General features: G+C 41.1%; 1 protein-coding gene across 2 annotated transcripts; it reads right to left on the reverse strand.

The window, feature by feature from the left end:
* Window positions 1-1,503: 1,503 nt before the first annotated feature.
* Window positions 1,504-14,738, reverse strand: Cct5 (chaperonin containing TCP1 subunit 5). 2 transcript variants are annotated; one of them, XM_020176851.2, is made up of 11 exons: window positions 14,535-14,738; window positions 11,113-11,173; window positions 10,479-10,643; window positions 8,849-9,047; window positions 7,192-7,384; window positions 6,960-7,109; window positions 4,865-4,984; window positions 4,173-4,358; window positions 3,234-3,371; window positions 2,601-2,781; window positions 1,504-1,696 (listed from the first exon to the last, which is right to left on the reverse strand). In XM_020176851.2, the coding sequence occupies exons 1-11, from the start codon at window positions 14,736-14,738 to the stop codon at window positions 1,569-1,571; spliced, it is 1,725 nt and encodes a 574-aa protein (XP_020032440.2). In that variant the 3' UTR covers window positions 1,504-1,568. The 2 variants fall into 2 exon arrangements, with proteins under 2 accessions (XP_020032440.2, XP_073933837.1); XM_074077736.1 differs by lacking the exon at window positions 14,535-14,738 and adding an exon at window positions 13,473-13,597.
* Between the last annotated feature and the right edge of the window lie 29 nt (window positions 14,739-14,767).

Genomic DNA, 14,767 nt, shown 5'->3' on the forward strand with positions numbered 1-14,767 from the left:
ATTTTCAGTACTCAACTGTGTAGTTCCATAAACACACAAACCAGGAAGAGTAGGAACATGCTAGTGCACAGGATTTAGCAGAGCCCCCAATGCATTAATGTAGAGAAATACGACACAGTTCGGAAGGCTGGCTGGGTTCACAGCTCTGAATGTCGCTTAAGCAACTTAGGAGGGGTTTTGATTTCCTAATTCCTTGGTTGGGCGAATTCTCTCCCCTGGTGGCAGTGGTAACCAAGTTACCACTGTGGTTCTCTCTTAAGAATTCTTTTAGAAAATCTAGGGTTGGAGATGTGGTTCAAGAGGTAGAGCCTCTACCTACCAAGTGTGAAGTTTTGAGTTCAAATCCCAGTACCGCCCCCCACCCCACCAAATTATAGTTTAGAAAAGAGAAAATCTAAGGAACCATACATAAGCACAAAGCACACAAAAGCAGAGTTAAGAATATGGTAAGGTGTGAAGGGAACTCCAAGGTCAGACTGCCTGTAATCGACCTGGCTCTACAATTTACTAGCTAGCCAGGAGAGCCTGGCAAATTATCAAAACTCACATGCAGGTGGGCGCTGGTGGCTCATGCCTGTAATCCTGCCTACTTGTAAGGCTGAGATCAGGGCTGTGGCTCCAGACCAGCTGATAAGACCCCACCTGTAAAATAACCAGAGCAAAATTGACTGGAGCTCAATCAATAAAGTGACTGCTTTGCAAGTGGAAAGCCCTGAGTTCAAACCCATCAAGCAAAGTCACATGAGATGTAAGAAAGAAATTTACCCACTTCCCTGGCTTATGAAAGCTGAGGTGATCCAGGTAGTCCTCAGATCAAGATCTGGCCCCAGGTAAGGACTGTCATTGTTGGCTAGTATTATTTTAGGAAGTAGAATTAACACTAAATTTCTTCTCACTAGTTTTGAAGACTTCTTTCCTTATTTTGTCCCTCTGACAAAAAAAAAAAAAAAAAAAAAAAAGAAAAAATCAGTCTAAACTGCCCCTACATCATCTGCTGGCAGTACAGCTCTGTCCATGCTGTTCTGATTCTGCTCGAATCTTTCACTGGTTTTGTCAGCACTGTAACAACATTCCTGGCTGTTGATGTAACCTGGTGAAAGCACCCCAGAACTGTGTTAGAAATATTCATCTATAACCCCGTCTCTACAGAGCATCCACTAATTAGACTGGCATAGGATCAACCCCAGGTTTCTCTCAATGTTGAAATAAATCCTGAGAACACACTCAGTGCTTAAGATACTAAAATAATATCTACAGCTTATGTCAAAAAAATCTACTCAAATCCTTTCAATTAAGGCAGCATTTAATTGTTAAAACAAATGTTTCTTAAACTTGAAGATAAAAAGGTTTAAAGAGACCTCTTTAATGAATACAAAAGCTTGTAACACAGTACTCCTACAATTACATGGCTGTGAACAGAAACCATGGTTACCACGCAGCTGTTTTTATGATACCATCTACAGTGTCTGAAAAAGGATGTAGCAATAAATAACTGCAGATGCATCACAAGACACCCATTTATTTAACCATGGTGGTTGATCTTACTACATTTTATTCAACATTTTTCTTTATTCTTCAGATTCTCCAGGCTTGCGGATGTCATCAATTTTCAAAATCATTCTGACCATTTGTGTTGCAAGAGATATCTGCTGCTTTTTGCCAATCAAGGTTTCTATGACATGTTGTTGCTTCATATCTGAAAACCACAAGTAAATCAATTAGCTAAAATAACACAGATTTAGTATCAATTTATGGAATTACATAAATTATAATTGAGAATTATAGCTGAGTATGATAGTGTACAACTGTAGTCTCAGCTACTAGGGAGGATGAGATAAGAGGACTGCTTTATCTGAAGAGTTCAAGGCCGCTCTGGGAACCACAACAAGATCCTGTCTCAAAAACAAACCAAACCACAGTGTGGAGGTCAAATGGCCACTAATTGGAGTCATACTTCATTTTCAGATGAGTAAGACTTCATTACTTCCAAGGACACTCTAGAATCCAAATGTGGTCAACTGCTCGGGGCTTCTGGTCAATGAGCAGCTATGGGGAGAAACTGTCAGTGACATCCTATCCCACACAATATTCAGTGAATCAGAGAGCACCTAAAATATAAAGTATTGCTCAGCAATGCTAAATCACAGGCCTTCAATTAAAAAACATACTTAGCCTGACAAAGAGTGGCTATCATTAAACTCCTTGGGATGTGAGCATGAACAGAACACACCTACACTCCTATGTAAGAACAAACAGATTCTGTGGTGGAGATGGATGACAGTAATTCAAATATGATATGACCAGTGCAGAAACCACTGGACCAAAGTTTCAACCATCTAAAGCTCTCCCGAATGACACGCTAGTAGCTACAGAACAGTGTTTAACTCATGGGATATAACCACAGTACACAGTAAACTAAAGTCCATTTCAGGGCTGTTTTGTATGATATCCAGAACCCACTTTGACAGATATTTGTATAAAAAAAAAAAGGGCAGGAATTATTTTTTAAAATCAGACATTATTGTGTACACAGCCATACAGTATATAATCACTCAACTTAATAAGAACATAATCCACACGAACAACAGTGACACTCTCACCATTTGTTCCCTTATGCAAACAGTCAATCCCAAGGGCAGGGTTCTGCTCCTTTACTTGTCTGGCGCGAACTTCAGTCATTGTCTGGATGGGATTCATGCCACTGTTTTCGGAAAGGGCCATGGGGATGACCTCCAATGCATCTGCAAAAGCTCTCATGGCGTACTGCTCCAAGGTTGGACACTAGAAGGGTATAGGGGTGCAGAGTACACTTAGCAAAAACCCAAGTTAAACCAAACAAAAACACCCAGCAGCAAGTTGAAAACCTAACTCTACATTACATAATTTGAAAAGTAACGCACGAAGAGTTTAAGAATAAGCTGGCTTGAGTATTTTTAATGTCACAATATTAAGGTCATTAAAGAATAATGATGGAGGGAACATAAAATACATGTGTGAGAGAGATCTTAGAACAAAGCAGAGCTCACTGCTTCATTTTTAAGTCATCTTAATAGATTAACTTAGAATGGCTGAGGAATACTAATTTATGGTGACTTGAATTTGTGTAAGACATCAGAATGAATTTAAATTCTTGTTACGTATGACCGATGATGCTTTTGTTTGTTCAGGGTCTAGTGCCCTGTTCTGTTCCACAGCCTTGGGACCACCACAATGCACAAGTCTTTGTCTTTTACCTTATCTGCCTCTTGGCTAACCGCCAAAGCACAGGATATCTCAGCAGCACCTCCCCCGTATACCACACGATTATCACGGATGAGGTTCCGGATGACACATAAAGCATCATGAAGTGATCGTTTTGCTTCCTCGATAATCTGGGGAGAAATTCTGCGTAAATCAATGTGATCAAAACCATTCACTTTAGTGCCAAATACCTGACATCTCTGGTTTAGTCTAAGCTCTTGCTGGGTCCTGGCAATACCTCTAAAGAGCCCCAATTAAAACTAGCTTGGTTGAAAAGAGGCAGAGACAATGTGTTATAATACTCTGGTATCTGTATTTTCATCATACCTTTCCTCCCCAGAGTGTAGTTAACGGAATGCAACCAGCAGAGGCAGCCAGCAACTCATTATGGGATACATGATAAAACAAAGCTTCCAAACAATGACAAAGACCAAAACTTCACTTATCACAATGCACTAAAATTGTGAAGAACAGATTATCAAAGGCTATTTACTTGGATTTCTTGTTTTTACTTAAAAGACAGCAAAAAAGCAAATTTCCCTTGTAAAATTGTCAATTTAACATGCTCTTCAGTAAATTGTTTTTTTTTTTTTTTTTTTTGAGGTCTAAGATTGAACCCAGGGCCTGGTGCATGTGAGGCCTGTCCTCTACCACTGAGCTACATCCCCAACCTTTGTTTTACATGGTTTCACTATGCAGCTCAGGTTAGCCTTTAACTTTTGATCTTCCTGTCTCAGCCTCCCTAGTGCTGGGATTATATGCATGTGCCATCATTCCAGCTGGTCTTCAGTAATTTTACATCATGTTAATCATTGCTTGAGAAAAATGATTTAAAAAAATGGTGACTCAACTTAAAAATGCATCGTGTGACAAAAAGCCAAACCATGTACCAAAATCAGAAAAACAAACATGACAAAGAACTGAATTCTTACCATCTTATTTCCTCCTCTAATGAAAATGGTCACAGCTCTGGAGTTCTTACACTGCTCGATGACCAGCATTTTGTCTTTAGTTGTGCCAAATGAGATCTCCTGCACAAGTCCAGCAAAGCCCAGTTTCTCAGCTGTGAGTTCTGAGAACCGAGGGACAATCCGGCCTCCTGTTGCAATGGCGATTAGCTATTTGGGGTGGTCAGGAAGACAGTGTTGTTCAATGTTAGTGAACACTGGTGAACTTTCAAAACTGGACCACAAATGAACTAAACCTAATCTAGGACTAACTTGTTTGACATAACTGCTGCACCACCATGGACAAAATTATCTTAAGTTCAGTTCCAAGTGCTTTATTAGGCAAATAGGTTCTGAAGAGCTGGACATCTCGGCCTGGCTCTGGTGCTGCCTGGCTCTATCACTACGTATGTAGTCTCCACTCTCTGTGAACTCAATTCTCATGTCCTCTGCAGCAGGCTGCCAGGAGGAAAGCTGATATCCAGCTGTCAAAGGGCATGCATGATACAAGGTCTTCATGCCTCAGAAAGTCAATGAGAGGGGCAAGGAAGATGACTATGGAAGGCAGTTCAAAATGCCACTGAACACCAGAAAAAGAGAGCACTGTTATTCAAACAACAAAAAGATGCTAGTGGTTTCTTCTCTAGCTCCTCTCCTCGAACTGTGGAGTCTCCTACCTCGATCTCAGGTCCTCCAACCCAGCGAACTGCAGGCAGGGTGTTCTGAAGAAGTAAATGATTTGCTTCATCATCAAAGCCCCACTGGCAAATAGCTAGGTTAGCTCCAGTATTTTTAATCTGTGAAAAGAAATGCCAGAATCTTATTGATAACAAGTAGGTATTTATTCTTTGTTATGGAGTTTGAAACAAAATGGGGAGGGGAAACACAGCTGGGTGTATAAGGTGGATGCATTAAAATATTCAAAAGCACAGGAAAGGAAAAGAGGGAGTAACATTTGAGTGTCTTTTTCTGCCAGTTCTAAATTTTAAATAACTGACACGTATCAATGGAATCACTTCATTTTTCACACTATGCCTTAGAAGTCGATCAGTAACTCATGCTGAACCCTATTACTATCATTAAACAAAAAGATGCACCAACAAAACCAATACCCACCCCTAAAAAGTTAACAGCTCTGTTTTGCCCTAAATCTATTAAGTAGTTTCATCTCTGTGTTTAAAACAAGACCAGAATGTTATGACAAACACTCATCGGAACCTTGCTTGACTCACATGAGTGGATGATATTTGAGAATCGACACACACAGTCTCATATAGGGGTCTAAAGTGGCAAGCAATCCTGTTTGTTCATTCATTCATTTATTTTAGAAATAGAGTGTCTCCCTCTGTAGTGCAGGCTGGCCTTGAAGAAAAGTCCTCTTGCTTTTTGCCGCTCCTAGTGATCAGCAATCCTGCTTCTAGTATGAAGCACCCTTCTACCATGCACATAAAGGGCTAAGAGCATTTTCCCAAGACGGCAGGGAAATGAATGGGCCATCTCCCCTGTAGTGACCATCTGTGATTAATTATTGGACTATGGCCCACACTTCTATGGAACTATCTCCACCCAAACCTCCTATACGTCTACCACTTGTGGGTTTCCACCTCCCTGCACTCCAGGACTCTGGAATACAGGGCCATCAACACCAGACTCTGTGCATGTTTCTATCATATTCTTGCTGTACACAAACTCTGGCGGTTCCCTGAAAACGCCCCCTCCCCGCCCCACATTCCTCCTCAAAATAGAATCCTTCCTGCTCCTCAGTTTCCTATAATGCTCTCTGGGTCACTCTCATTCTTTAAAATTGTAGCCTCTAGGCCTGTCCTGCCATTCCTGCTCTTCTTTCTTAGCAACATGGAAATGTATGTGAACCACCCAACACTTTTGGCCTTAGCCAGCATTCCCATGACACCCTGCAGCTCAGACAATGTTGCCTGTAGGCTTCAATGAAGGTGGCTGTTTACACAAACCAACCATGTCCTTTTCTCAGCCCCTCCACCCCCACCAGCGCACCCCCAGACTGGAATGTTCCTCATCCAGAGATGCTGCACTGTCACTTCCCTAGAGACTCCTTCTCTGAGCAGTGTCTGTATCAGAGCTTCACTCACCTTTCATGGATTCTGTGCTGCAAAGATTATGAGTTTGTGGCTTGGTTCACTGCTGTATTTCTAGTGCCTACAACTATGTTTGGTACCTAGCAGGCATAATAAAATGCACCATGAAGGAATAAATGAATCAGAAACTTCCCTAAGAGCATGAATACTTAAAACATTAAGGTATTCATAAAATCATAGTCTGACTTATTTGAGAGAAGAATTGGGATTATGAGTGCACTCTGGTTTAATACCTGTTACTTCACAAACTTTTGTTTAAAAGTTATACTCAGTGGTCCCAGGAGAGCAAATAAAATTGAAGGCAGAGTGCTAGCTAACTGGGCCAACTCTTTATGGCACCCTAAACATGGGACCCTTTAAGATAAGATGAGATTTCTTTCCTCTGTGTTTTTATTATCTTTGTGACTTAGAACTGAACAGATTACACTGAATGCTACTTGTATCCACAATGAACTATCAGGATGGTAATTCAAGTTAATGCCACACATACTTAAGTCATCTAAGCAATCCCTGACTTTTAGAGTTTAAATTTCTCTAAGGACTACATGAAGACTTACTTGTCAGTGGCTGAAGGCATGGCTCAAGTGGTAGAGCGCCTGCCTAGCAAGCATGAAGCCCTAAGTTCAAATCTAATACCTGTCCCCCAAAATGGACTTACTTGTTGAATCATCTCTTCAAACTTCTCCTTTTCGTATTTCTGAAGGGCTTTAAAGTCTTCCACAGAGGTCACATCCAGCTTGTGCTTTGTTTTTGGTTTAGGTGGTTCAAATGGACATGTGAGAATGGCAATCTTAGCATTTTCCACTTTCTGTGGGGAGAAATAAAAATATTTGAATTGGTGGGTTTTAGAGTTAAAAGCCAGCATGAGGTTGTGAAAGGCAATGGCTTACTTTTGGCATCTGCGGGTGACTGAAGTCCTTATCCACGATCACACCCTTGACCAGCTTGCTGTCCTCCAGTCTCCCACCAACTTTGCCTTCTACTTTGATGAGCTCAAAGTCAACATCTCTCCGATCCATGTCTGCTACAGTGAGGACAGCATCCACAGCTATCTCAGCCATTTGTCGGTGACAGCTGTTAACCCTGATGAAAACATCACAGAGCTTTTCACATTCATTTCATAGTGACTTCTACTAAAGCGGAATCTATCACGTGAAGTAATCAAAGGTATTTTCTAAAACTGAAGATGTCCATTTTCCATAAATAATACCATCACAACCTGTATTTTCAACAGTTTGGGGCAGGGATTCTCAACCTAGAATACATAGACCCCAGAGGGGACTAAAAACTTGGATGGGGGTAAAAATTATATTTTTATTTTCACTAACTGAAATTACTATTCCCTTTCATTATAAATGTACATAAAAGACCATTGCAGTATGATAAGAACAAAATTTTTCTAAGATCACACTGCTTTAAAATACTACTGCTACTTTCTAGGTTTAAAGTAGAATGGGAAGATAAATCACCCAGGAAAAGTAATAAATCTAGGCTATGAAACACTGGAAGATTGCTGAATGAATATGTAGTCTGGAAAAACCAAAAGGGAAATCTGTCACTTAAAACAGTACTGGGCCTGTTGTATCACTCACAAAAGAGAACCATGAAACCAAAAATGTCAGTATCTGACAATGTTTTGCTTTATGGGAGATAACTTGGCTGCTATGAGACAACTTGAGCATTTTTTTTGTAGTAAAGACCTATGCAAAAGGTAGTGGTCTTTGGGTTTCATAAAGATTTGCATATTTCAGGCAATGGGATGGCTTTCTTCTGTGAGAAAATAATGCTGTAGTAACACAGGTGGCTCATGGCAAGTCAGTCCCAGCTAAGGCCTGTAGTCAGAGGACAGCAGGCATCACGGAAGGCTTCTGCCTGTGCTCAGAGAAGGCAAGACAAACTTGTACTTCGCAACCCCTCTACATTCTTCCTCTTTGCTAAAACCACCAAACACACTAAAAACTGAAGCATTCCTGATATTAAAACATCTCTTACACTGTTAACAATTTTAAAAAGCTCCTTACATAAAGTTTTTATGTGACATTATGGCAATTTGCTACAAATTTCTATTGTTGTTCAAAATAAGTGTATCCTTGGCTGAGGATGCTTAGTCTCTAGGGGACAAGAACTGTTAACTTTATGCCTCTAAGACACCAGTAAGCCCAGTACATAGTAGCAAACACTGAAAACAGCTGATGAGTCAACTTTAAAGACTATCCTTCCTTACTAAACTCAAAAATTTTAGACTAGTAAATCTGCTTGCTGAATGAACTGAAAATGAACAGAATCTCCAAATAAGACCCTCTCTAGTTGATCTCAAAGCAGTCTATGCTACTAAATTAAAGGACTATATATTTTACAAATATTGTCAAGATGATTCAGCTCAAAATGCATCTATCTACATCCACATTAAAAACAGTAACAACAACAAAAACAAAATAAAAACTTCAAATCAATACCAAGCCATTAGTGATCACACCTCTGCATTTAGGAATAGGCAAACAAATTGTCTTCCATAATGCTTAAACACTCTACTGACATGACACGTACACTTTGGAGCCCAGTGTGGTTTTTGCAGTCTGAATCAGAGGCTCAGTGTCCTTCATGTCAACAAGGACGCTATCGCTAATCTTGTCCAGGTGCTCAATAGCAATGCGGGCAGCCTGCTCATAGCCATCGGCTATTCTGATTGGGTGAATGCCTCGGTCCAGCAACTGCTCTGCTTCTTCCAACAAGGCACCAGCCAGAACTGCAAGCAAACAGAAGATATCAGTTTCGAAAACGGAAATTAGAAAGTTGCAGAGTTAAGCTGGATGTAATTCTGGAGCCCTCTTGTTTCAGTTTTAGCAAAGATTTAATGGTCTTCCCTATGGATGAATGTCCACTTCTCAGTAATGACATGAAAAAGCTAACTAGGGAATATAATGCAGGAGGAGTATTTTTAAGGGAAAACAAGTATTGTTTCCTGGGTCAGGGCCTTCTCAGTGAAATCATCCTGGTATTAAGAGGATTGACAAATTTGTTTCTTCTTTATTCCCCCACTACCAACCTTTCCTTCCCCTCATTTTGGTGCCACACAGGTTAAGTTGTGTGTATTACTGGCATTTGAACTTAGGGTCTTGTACACTGCAGGCAAGCTCTTTACCATTTCAGCCATGCCCCCAGCTCTTTTGTTTGTATTTTGTTTGAGATAGGGTCTTGCTAACTTTGCCTGGACTAGCTTCAAACTCTCCATTTTCTTGTCTCTGCTTCTCTAGTTGCTGGGATTATAGGCATATACCACCACACCAGGCTACAGGTGCGTTTGTTTTGTTGGGCAGTACTGGGGCTTTGAATTTAGGGATTCACACTAAATTTAGGGATTCAAGAGCTCCACCACTTGAGCCCGAGCCTTTTGTCTATGCTTCAGATACGGTGTTCTACCCCATCCCACTTTCTATACTATTTCTGTGTGTGCCACCACATCCAGTTTATTTTTTGAGATAGGGCCTGGCTAACTTTTTTGCCCTGGCATCCTTGAACTGCAATCCTTCCATTTCTGCCTCACTCACAGCTGGGATTACAGACATGTATCACCAGTCCTGGCCTGTTTATTAATTTAAAGTCTGATATTCTTCAAGCACACCTAGAACGATGCTTGTTAAAATAAATGATTCAAATTAGTTGCAGAAGGTAAATTACAAATATTTTTATCTCTTCAGTCTTCTCCAACTTTTCATTATAAATGATCAAGTATTTTAACATTTTGCTATGTTTCCTTCACATACATATACACTTGAATTAGTGTAGAAACCAAGAGATCTCACTATTCTATACTGCAGCATGTAGCTGAAACCCAGGACATTCTCCTACATAACTACAATGCAGTTGTCACACAAGAAACTGAAGGTTGATTCGATACTATTATGTAATTCACAGTATGTATTCAAATCTCATTGCTGGTCTCAAACATCTTTTATTGCTTAAAAACTCATCAACCAGCCGCCAATCAAAAATTACACATTGCAGCTGGTGTTCTATCTCATTGCCTAACTCACTCCACCTCCTTTCCATTTTTTCTTGACACTTAGTTTTGAAGTCTGGACTTATTTCCTCATGATTGAGAGTAAACATTAGTTTGTGACTGACTTTAAGTAACACTTCCTAAATTAGAAAGGATATTTTTTTTATCTTTTCTTACCAACCACTCCTGTGGTTCCATCTCCAATTTCATCATCCTGGGATTTGGACAATTCAACCATCAGCTTGGCAATCTGATGATCAACATCCATCATGCTTAAAATGGTGGCACCATCATTAGTTACAGTCACATCTCCATCTTTGTCTACCATCATCTTATCCAGCCCTGAAAAGAAGACAATGTTTAGAAGACCTCTGGGCAATCAACATTAACAATACTGAATTTTTAGATTAGGTAACCTAAATCAACAAACTGGGAACAATCTAACTGGCTGAAACCAGAGAAATGGCAAACAAACAACCTGAAACCAAACAACCCTTCCCAAATTACAAAGTGTTACCAAATGTGTATTAACTTCAAAAGGTAATAAACACTGGATGGAAAATGCTAATGAAAGAAGTGAGGGAGGAAAAAAAGCCTGATTTAAAACTAACTGTGTTTAAGAAGTCTGGAATACACCATTTAGGGTATTAGGATACCTCCATCCCACTTTTTTATATTTTTCTTCAGTGCTGGGGATCAAACCCAGGGCTTTCAGCATGCTAGGCAAGCGCTCTAGTCCTGAACTACACCACACCCCCCCTTTTGTAAATATGTGTACTGACTATTTTAGAACTATTGTTGGGACTCTTACCATTTGGTCCAAGTGATGTTCTCATTGTATTTGCGACAGCCTTTGCAGCCATTATGTGAGACTAAATGAAGCACACAGAAAACGCAGATATTCAATTACATATAATGCAATAATTAAAAACATAGCTAATTATAAAAATTTTAACATACTTTCTATTATCTAGAAAATTCTACATTTAAAAGGCTATAGACAGTATTAATCTCAGTGTATTTAGAAATCAAACCAAGTGTTTTGTGTTGTCTCATTTAACAACACATCAGGTTCTTTTACCAGCCCATTTAACAGCAGAAAAGAGATGATTCAACTAACAGGACCTACAGGGTTCAACTGTAAACATGTGGTGCTTTGAACTTTCACACTATGGTCTACTTAGAAAATACTCCTGAAGGTAATGTGTAACTCATACAGCAGTCAACCTTGTCTGTCAAAAGTTTTTTAAAAAGATTGATTTTTCAAAGAAGAAAAGTTCTGAATAATGGCTAAGAACTCAGTAACAGGAATTCTGTAGGGGCATATGCTCAGGTAGAACTGCTCTGTTCTAACCTGTTTATTTTTCTTTGCCCCCAAAATCTTCCACCTGTCTGAAATTCCAATTATAGATTAAAGTTAGCACCACAAATATTAGGATAATTAAATTACCTGGCATTTCTTCTGACTGCATCTAACTGCTAAAGTAGCAGGTATAAATTATTATTATTTATTTAGGGTAGGGCTGGGACTCACACTTGCTAGGCAGGCACTCTACCACTTAAGCCACTCTGCCAACCCATTTTTGAGTTGGGTATTTTTGAGATGAGAGTCTTGAAAACCATTTGCCTAGGCTGGTCTTGAACCAAGATCCTCCTGAGTAGTTATGATTATAGGCGTTGACTCACGGGCACCTAAACTATTTTTTAAGGGGAAAAAAAGGAGGCTGAGAGCTTGGCAAATAGAAGAAATGCCAAAGTATACTTTGCCTTGCTGCTCAGGAGAGTGGGAGAAAACTTTATTCTTCTTCTAGTTGATGCTAGAGGGAATTTAAACTTCAAGGTACCATGGTTCATTTACACTGTGGACTAACTAGATTTTATAAGCTGGGCTGGGCATTTAGCATGTTTTTTTTTTTTTTTCCTCTTTCGGGTTATACACTTTTAGAATACAACTCTTTAATAAGTTAAGTAGTGCCTGCATTTGCAAGACAAATTGTTATACAGTGAAGGGTCACACAACTGAAGACTCTTAACACAATACCCATTACCTTTAAGTGTTTGTAATTTTTATCCATCAAAGTGTTATGAGTATGATACTTTTACTGTTGGCTTTAATTTTTCATGTATTTTGGTCTCCTAGTCAAGTGAACTGGAAGGTATATTGAATCAGGAACAAAGAACATATCCCTTAACACTCAAGTAGGCCCACCTAGAGCATCCAATTCTTAAAGACATTCAAATGCACATATTATTGTCCAAATGAGCCTTAAGTCTTGATATTCACAATCTAGGAAAATAAACGATAGCCTCACTGTAACATCTGAACAGACTCAATCTGCAGAGAAATTCTTGGAACCCAAGAGTTGTTAGTTACAGCAAACAAATCTTCCTAACTGACCATCCTCCTCCACCAAAATCCAGGCCAATGATAATCAAAACCCTGTAAGTAACCAAGCTCGAAGAGATCCATCCCTGTTCCCATATATAGTTAAATTGATTTCCTCCAAAGTGGTTTCGTTTCTACTCTTGCCATCACCAATCTAACTCAGATCTGAAGCACTCTATGGGATTCCTAGATCTTGTCTCATCTATCCATCAGATTCACCCCACATCCAGCTAACAAGATTTTCCCCACAAATGTGTCTTTTACCAGTTCCAAAGGTTTATGTGACTCCCAATGCCTCAGCACTGAAGCTGGAATTGCTAACTTTTTTTTCTTAAAGCCCTCCACAATCTGAGACCTATCTCCTTTCTGGTGAGGATGGTCTGTGACTGTTTCCTAAACTTAAATTCTGATTCCTAAGGTACTGATGCACAGAAAGCTCTTTATCCATAAAATCTTGACCAAATTTTTAAAGCAGTGCAAATGCACATGTTCCGTAAAGCCTTCTGTTTGCCCTTTGTGGCATGTTAACAAGACACAAAGTTCATTTAGCCTGTGAAATTAACAAGACACAAAGTTCATTTAGCCTGTGAAAATGCTGCTAATTCTTAAAATGCCACTTCAAAAGGTATGTTTAGAAGAATGTTTAAAGGATAATAATCACAGGGAAATGGTTCTTGACTGGGGGTGATTTTGTTTCCCAAGAGACACCAGACACATTTTTTGGCCCTCAAAACCAGAGGGATGCTCCTGGCAGAACAAGGAATGATCTGATGCTAAATACTAACATCAAGGCTGGGAACACCGCTCTATATCACTGGCTTTGACTCAGACAGAAGTGGGTTTGAATGCTCTTTAGTAGCCAGGTGACACTGAGCAATTTCTTGACTAGGCTGGTCCCAAGTTTCCAATTCTGTAAAACAGTAGCATTTCAGAGTGAGGATTACATGCAATTATCTATGTAGCTAGCACAAAATGGCTGTGACACACAACTCGTAACTTTAAAACTGGAACGGAATATGAAAAGAAGATTCTGAGCGTCTACCATGGATCAAGTACAGTGGCCACTCCTTCAGTCACCCTATTTAATACCCGTCAAGCCCTCAGCATGGTAAAAGGAGTTACCCCACCGGCGAATCAGATTCAGAGAGCTTCTGCAACTTGTCTTAAAGCCAGCCTGAGAGAACTGTTTAATTTTAAGTCTGTTGTACGTAAAATCACAGGACACCCCGCACCTGGTCTACACACGTCTGAAGCTCCCCCCCAGCCCCGATCCGACGCAGGGAGGGGCCCTCCACCCTCATCTGCATCTCGTCCCGCAATGGTCATTCCGCCCACAGGCCGCAGTGATGGCCGCGGTGTCGGGTCTTCACCGTGCGGGTTTTCTTCCGTAGCACCCTAGGGCACGCCACTCCTAAGAGCTCTCAAAACGGAATGCTCTGCGGATGACTAAGCCTTTAGGAGACAAGGAAACGAGCGTCCGCTTTCTCGGGGCCGGGCGGGCAGGTCCACGGAAGGTTAAGACGGCAGCCTCAACAGGGCGGGTGGCCGCGGGGCAGGGGGTGACCGCGGCCGGGCTCCCGGGAGCCGGAATAGGAGAGGCCCGGCCCGGCCCCGAGGGAAGCCGGCGGCCCATCGGACCCCCTACTCGCACTAAGGGCTTTCACAACGGCCTCGCCCGAGCTCACACAGGCGGGTGAGCTACCGGACTCCACGGAGGCTCCCGGGAGGAGATTCTCGGCCTTCCTAAGCCGCACATGGCAGAGCCTCTCCTCGGCTTGCGCAGGCGCAGAGCCACTTCTCTGGCCACCTCCCCTCATCCCTCTTCCAAGCGTGTCCCGGGCCGTTACCTTGAGGGCTTCAAGTCCCATAAGGCGAGACTTGCGATCTTGGTCCTTGATGATGATGAAAGGGCGCCCATATTCATCGAAGGCGAGGGTCCCCACGGACGTCATGGTGCAGCTGCAAGAAATTACTCTCTCACAACCGGCGGAGACCACTATGGAACCACAAACGAACCTTCCTCTCGCGAGAAGCCTCAACGGCTCGCGCATGCGCAGTAAGACCCTAGAGACTTATTTTT

This window comes from Castor canadensis, chromosome 6, assembly GCF_047511655.1.
Source record: "Castor canadensis chromosome 6, mCasCan1.hap1v2, whole genome shotgun sequence".
NCBI lineage: Eukaryota > Metazoa > Chordata > Mammalia > Rodentia > Castoridae > Castor > Castor canadensis.

Bases quoted from the DNA above. Each gene is read 5' to 3' on its own strand.
- Cct5 (XM_020176851.2), bottom strand. From the start codon at position 14,738: ATGCGCGAGCCGTTGAGGCTTCTCGCGAGAGGAAGGTTCGTTTGTGGT. The intron at 7,385-8,848 runs GTACGTGTCATG...TGTTTTCATCAG, and splicing joins ACCACACTGGGCTCCAAAGT to GGTTAACAGCTGTCACCGAC. The intron at 4,359-4,864 runs GTAGGAGACTCC...CACCCCAAATAG, and splicing joins TTGGAGGACCTGAGATCGAG to CTAATCGCCATTGCAACAGG.